The 6665-nt window shown below is 32.5% G+C and overlaps 1 protein-coding gene across 1 annotated transcript; it reads left to right on the top strand.

Moving 5' to 3' along the window:
- The first annotated feature begins 1210 nt into the window (after positions 1-1210).
- Positions 1211-3452, top strand: LOC112091561 (zinc finger BED domain-containing protein RICESLEEPER 2-like). Its single transcript, XM_024165555.1, has 5 exons — positions 1211-1301; positions 1430-1821; positions 1969-2793; positions 2927-3239; positions 3325-3452. Exons 1-5 carry the CDS (start codon positions 1211-1213, stop codon positions 3450-3452), a joined length of 1749 nt encoding a protein of 582 aa, XP_024021323.1.
- Positions 3453-6665: the final 3213 nt, after the last annotated feature.

The following is a 6665-nucleotide window of genomic DNA, read 5'->3' as shown; positions in this document are numbered from 1 at the left end:
CGCAATCGGTGTTTCTCCGCTGGATCTCAGTCTTGGATTTCAGTTTTTGCTTGTTCTTGGTTGTTCTTCTTCGGATTCAGAGCAGTTGGTTTTGCTTGTTCTTCTTCGGAAATCGAAACAGGTATTTCGCCTCCATTTCAGTTTTTACTTGTTCTTGGTTGTTCTTCTTCGGATTCAAAGTAGTTGGTTCTTGCTTTGTACATATTTTGATTTCAGTTTACTTATTTTTTTCAATCTTCTAACTGACTAATTCGTGTGGAAAGAAAGGTGGTTTTTTTCAGTTTACTTGATTTCAGTTGGTTGTTTTTTTTTTTTTCTTTTTAATTGAAGTATTGTTTTGCTTTGTATTAAGCTGTGAATCTTCTTTTTCTCCGTAAATTTGTGTGCAGTTTATGCTGTTAGACTTGATCATTCATTGTAGTTAATGACTTCCATATTTCATGTTTGCCTTCATTTCTTGTTTCAATCGGTTCGCAATTCAAATTTAACTTTTTTGTTAGTGTTTAATTCTCTCATACACTAGAGACTTGAGTTGTGATTTAAACATATAACTCTCTAAATTGATAGCACGTCATGTTCAATTACCAAGACCACAAATTTATGGCTCTGCAATCGTGGCTTGTATTTCATTCAAATATTAGTTGCATTTATGAGTTGCTGCCATTTTGTCTACATAGGACCATCTAATTATTGTCGTTAAAGAAAAGATTTTTTTTTAATTACAATTACATTTGATTCAATGGAAGTGAAAAGAAACAAACACAATTTGTCTACATAGGACAGTCTAGCCTTTCCGCCTCCCGTTTGTATTGATCTGGTTTATGAAGAAGGATTCTTTAAATCCTTTTCTTACGTTTAAGAATTAGTAATACAGAATACAGCTTGTAGTTAAACCTCCACCAACAGGGGTCACAGCCTCGAGTTTTTTCTTATTGGTATTGTTTGTGGTTTTTGCTTATATTGGTAATGTTGTATGGTTTGTGCAGATTATATTGGTTATATTGGTAATGTTGATTGTCTTTAATATTGTTTATATTAGGCGGTTGTAGCAGATTATATTGGTTATATTGGTAATGTTGATTGTCTTTTATATTGAAAGTTTCGTGATTGAGTTCTACCGTTTTTGACCATACGTTATGAGGTGAATATTAGAAAACTAATGATGACCAGTTCTGTTTTCAGGATTTTCAGAGGTGCTTAATTTAACACAATGGAAATTGATCTTGAGTCCATTGAGTCTCAAAGTGTGGATGTTGATGTTGAAGAGATTGATGGGTTGAGTTTTCATACCAAAACTCAAGGTGCTGATCTCCAAAAAAGAAAAAGGAAGCTGACCTCAAAAGTTTGGAGTCACTTTGTTCATCTTCTTTGGGTCCGGACAAGAAATTGAAGGCCAAGTGCAAACATTGTAGTTCTGTGTACCTCGCAGACAGTAAGTACGGAACTGGTAATCTGAAACGCCGTCTTGTGAATTGTCTGAAAATCTCCTACCGTGATATAGGGCAGATGCTCATTGCCCAAGAAGCTGGTGCAGTGACACTTAGTGGAGGTAAGTATGATCCTGAAAAATTTCGTGAGTTGGTTGTAGCAACTATAATCATGCATGATCTACCTTTTAGTTTTGTTGAATATGCGGGAATAAGGTCTATATTTCAGTACTTGCACCCTCAAATTCAATTGGTCTCTAGAAATACTGCAAAGGCTGACGCTTTAAAGTTTTACAAGAGGGAAAAGCTTCAAATTAAATTGATGTTAGAGACTATCCCAGGTAGAATTATCTTTACTTCTGATGCATGGACTTCTTTGACTAGTGATGGATATGTTTGTCTCACTGCGCATTTCATAGATAAGAATTGAAACTTGCAGAAAAGAGTGTTAAACTTTAGTTTTATGCCACCCCTACATAGTAGCGTTGCTTTGTCTGAAAAACTTTATGCCTTTTTAAGTGAATGGGGAATTGAAAACAAGGTGTTTAGTGTGACATTGGATAATGCTTCTGCGAATGGTGTTTCGGTTGACATGTTAAGAGAGCAACTAGTTGCCAAAAGGGTTCTTGTACACAATGGCGATCTATTTCACATGCGATGTTGTGCACACATACTAAATTTAGTTGTGCAAGAGGGTTTGAAGCAGATTGATGATTCAATTGTTAAGATTCGTGATAGTGTCAAATATGTCAAGGGATCCCAAGTGAGGAAGCAAAAGTTCTTAGATTGTGTGAAGTTAGTTGCAATTGGTGATAAGAAATGGTTGTGTCAAGATGTACCAACTAAGTGGAACTCGACATATCTTATGCTTGAAAGTGCTCTTTACTATCGCCGTGTATTTCAACATTTAGAGTTGAGTGATTCAAACTACAAGCATTGTCCTTCTAGTGCCGAGTGGGACAAAGTTGAAAAGATTAAAACTTTTTTGAAGTTGTTCTATGATGCAACTCTTAAATTTTCTGGAACAAAGTATCCCACTGCCAACTTGTACTTCCCTTCCATTTGGCATTGTTGCTTCATGTTGAAACAATATTTAGAAGGTGATGATGAGTACTTAAAGTATATGGCAACAGCAATGTGGGGCAAGTTTCAAAAGTATTGGTCTCAATTCCATCTTACATTGGCTATAGCATGTGTTCTAGATCCTCGTTTTAAGCTTAGACTTGTTGAGTTTAGTTACAAAAAGCTTTATGGAGATGATTGTGTTGAATGCATCTCAATGAGGAGTACGTTGTACTCTATTTTTGAAGAGTACAACAAAAAAAAGAAGGCTTCAACTAGCCAAAGACCAATACTTTTGAAACTTGTATGATGGAAAAAGAAGGAAATGATGATGTGGATATTATATTCAAGGTAATTTCTCTATTTATTAGTAATGCAGATGTTCTATGCTTATGTCTGATTGTGTATTCTTATACTATCTCCTTCTCATTTTGTAGGAATTTGATGAGATGTCTTCAGTTGACTCTACTACCACATCACAGAAATCAGAGCTTGACCTTTATTTGGATGAGCCAAGGTTGGCTAGGACCGCGGATCTTGATATCCTTTCCTTTTGGAAATCAAACCAATTTCGATATCCAGCACTAGCTTCTATGGCTTGTGATATATTGGTTGTCCCTGTTTCTACAGTTGCTTCTGAAGCTACATTTAGTGTTGGTGGTAGAGTTCTTGATTCATTTCGTAGCTCACTTAAACCAAAGACAGTTGAAGCACTTGTTTGTACCAGAGATTGGTTATATGGAGAAAAATGTAGTTTAAAACTTACTTAAATTATGTATATTTTCTATATTGATTTTGAACTAACTTGTATTTATATATATTTATTTTTGTGTAGATTTCAATGAAGAGGTGGAGGATCTTACACAAGATATCTTCAACTTTTCATTGAAAGAAGATGAGCCTTTCTCACAGGGATCAACTTCTCCTGAACGTAATGATGCACTTGGAGTCGCCCCAATGTAGCAAATTATTTAAATATTTAATTATTAATCATGTATGTTTGTTTTCTAAATTGTGAGACTTTTATGTGTTTGTTTTTTAATTTGTTAGAGACTTTAATGTGCTTTTTAATTTTGAACTTAAATTATGTAATGTCTCTACATCATGTTAAACAGGTTGAGAAACATATTCAGAAATAGGTTCTGAAATAGGTTATGAAATAGGTTCAAACGTGTTGACAGTAATCAGGTCATAAACGTGTTGACAAGTAATTAACGGGTTGACACGACACGTTTACTACCTGTTTAATAAACGGGTTAATCGTGTCGTGTCGTGTCAACCCGCTAATAAACAGGTCGTGTTTAGGTTTAGAATTTTGACACGATTAATAAACGGGTCGTGTTCGTGTCAGACTTATTCGTGTCAACTGATGGGTTCAACACGACACGAACACAACCTGTTAACACGAATTGCCACCCCTATGTATATACACGTGTTCATATGCTGTTGCTCATATCCTCTTTATCATCCTATATTCCTATGCATCTTCGGTTTGCAAGATGTGGCTCAAAGTGGCAGTTGAAGGGGCTAGGTAAAAACAGGAAAAAAAATGAGAAAAAAAATGTCAGTATGTGTTTACTGCTTTGAGTGCACTAATGTCACTGTCACCAAATTGTTTACACTATGCAGGTTGGGGGCTTTTTAACAGCGTTTTATTTTTTTTGTCATTTTTAGGCCATTTTTTCAGGCATGTCCAGAAAAATGTAAGATGTCTATAAAATTTCATAATTTTGTGATGTCGTTTTTATTTTATTTTATTTTTTTAAGATGAAAAATAAAGAAAATCATAAAAAATAGAATATTCATAAAAAATGGTGCTGCTTGTTGCATTAATTCTTAAAAATTGTATATTAATTTTAGAATGCAAAATATAAATAAAAATGTAAATTTTTGACTCATTCCGGCCTCTGGGTGCCCCATTTCATTTTTTGAGGCCATTTTGTGCAGGCATGCCCAGAAAAATGTAAGGACTGTTTTTGCAAAATTTCACAATTTTCTGACGTCGTATTTATTTTATTTTATTTTTCAAAGATGAAAAATAAAGAAAATTATAAAACATATAATATTCATTAAAAAATGGTGCCGCTTATTGCATTAATTCTTAAAAATCGTTTATTAATTTTAGAATGTAAAATATAAATAAAAATGTAAATTTTTACCCATCCCGGCCTTTGGGTGCCCTACTATGCGGGCTGGGGTTTTTGACAACGTTTTATTTTTTTTATCATTTTTTGAGGCCATTTTTTTTCAGGCATGTCCATAAAAATGTAAGGAATGTACGTGTCTGCAAAATTTCATACTTTTGTGACGTTTTATTTTATTTTATTTTTTAAAGATGAAAAATAAAAAAATCATAAAAAATAGAATATTCTTAAAACAATAGTGCAGCTTGTTGCATGAATTCTTAAAAATCGTATATTAACTTTAGAATGCAAAACATAAATAAAAATATAAATTTTGGACCTATCCTGGCCCTTGGGTGCCCCATTATGCGGTCTGGAGGCTTTTTGAAATCGTTTTACTTTTTGTTGTCTTTTTCGGTGCAAATTTTTGCCGACATGTCCAGAAAATGTAAGGATCGTGTCTGCAAAATTTCATAATTTTTTTATGTCGTTTTTATTTTATTTTATTTTTTAAAGACGAAAAGTAAAGAAAATCATAAAAAATAGAATATTCATCAAAAAATTGTGCAGCGTATTGCATTAATTTGTAAAAATAGTTTATTAATTTCACAAAGCAAAACATAAATAAAAATGTAAATTTTTGACCCAACTCGGCCTCTGGACGGGGGCTTTTTGATAGCATTTTATTTTTCACTTTTTGTTGCCAATTTTTGCAGGCAAACCCAGAAAAATGTTAGAATCGATGTTGCAAAATTTTATAATTTTGTGACGTCGTTTTTATTTTATTTTATTTTTCAAAGGTAAAAAATAAAAAAAATCATAAAAAGTAGAATATTGATAAAAAAAAAAAAATAGTGGTGCTTGTTGCATTAATTTCTAAAAATCATATATTCATTTTAGAATGCAAAACATAAATAAAAATGTAAATTTTTTACTCATCGCGGCCCTTAGGCGCACCACTACACGGGCCGGGGGCTTTTTGACAGCGTCTTTTTTTTTTTTTGTCATTTTTTGAGGCCTTTTTTTATTGGAATACCTAGAAAAATGTAAGGATTATGTCTGCAAAAGTTCCTAATTTTTTTACGTTGTTTTTATTTTATTTTTTTTAAAGAAGAAAAATAAAGAAAATCATAAAGAATAGAATATTCATCAAAAAATAGTGCCACTTGTAACATGAATTCCTAAAAATCATTTATTAATTTTAGAATGCAAAATATAAATAAAAATGAAAATTTTTGACCCATCCCGGCCCCTGAGCGTCCCACTACACGGGTTGGGGGTTTTTTTGACAGCGTTTTACTTTTGTTTTCATTTTTTAAGGCTATTTTTTGCAGGCATTCCCAGAAAATATAAAGATCGTGTCTGCAAAATTTTATAATTTTTTTACGACGTTTTTATTTTATTTTATTTTTCAAAGAGGAAAAATAAAAAAATCATAAAAACTAGAATATTTATCAAAAGATGGTGTCGCTTGTTGCATTAATTCCTAAAAATCGTTATTAATTGTAGAATGCAAAACAAAAATAAAAATGTAAGTTGTTGACACATCCCGGCGCTTGGGCGCCCCACTACACGGGCCGGGGGCTTGTTGACAGCGTTTTACTTTTTGGTCATTTTTACGCCATTTTTTGGAGGCATGCCCAAAAAAATGTAAGGATCGTGGCTGCAAAATTTCATAATTTTGTGACGTCGTTTTTATTTTATTTTATTTTTCAAAGATAAAAAATAAAAAAAATCATAAAAAATATAATCTTGATCAAAAAATTGTGCCGCTTGTTGCATTAATTTCTAAAAATCGTATATTAATTTTAGAATGTAAAACATAAATAAAAATATAATTTTTGACTCATCGCGGCCCCTAACCGCCCCATTACGCGGGTCGGGGGCTTTTTCATAGGGTTTTTCTTTTTTTTTTTGGTCATTTTTTGAGATCATTTTTTACAGGTATGTCTAGAAAAATGTAAGGATCATGTCTGTAAAAGTACATAATTTTTGACGTTATTTTTAGTTTATTTTATTTTTTAAAGATGAAAAATGAAGAAAATCATAAAAA

The sequence above is a fragment of the Morus notabilis genome, unplaced genomic scaffold, assembly GCF_000414095.1.
Source record: "Morus notabilis unplaced genomic scaffold, ASM41409v2 Scaffold115, whole genome shotgun sequence".
NCBI lineage: Eukaryota > Viridiplantae > Streptophyta > Magnoliopsida > Rosales > Moraceae > Morus > Morus notabilis.
Note: the sequence above shows the minus strand (reverse complement) of the source record. Positions and strands in the feature narration are given on the sequence as shown.

What these genes read in the sequence shown, in the direction of transcription:
- LOC112091561 (XM_024165555.1), top strand. Translation starts at nt 1,211, where the DNA reads ATGGAAATTGATCTTGAGTCCATTGAGTCTCAAAGTGTGGATGTTGAT. An exon ending in TTTTCATACCAAAACTCAAG is followed by an intron (nt 1,302 to 1,429) that starts GTGCTGATCTCC and finishes TGTACCTCGCAG; the next exon opens with ACAGTAAGTACGGAACTGGT. An exon ending in CTTTGACTAGTGATGGATAT is followed by an intron (nt 1,822 to 1,968) that starts GTTTGTCTCACT and finishes ATTGAAAACAAG; the next exon opens with GTGTTTAGTGTGACATTGGA.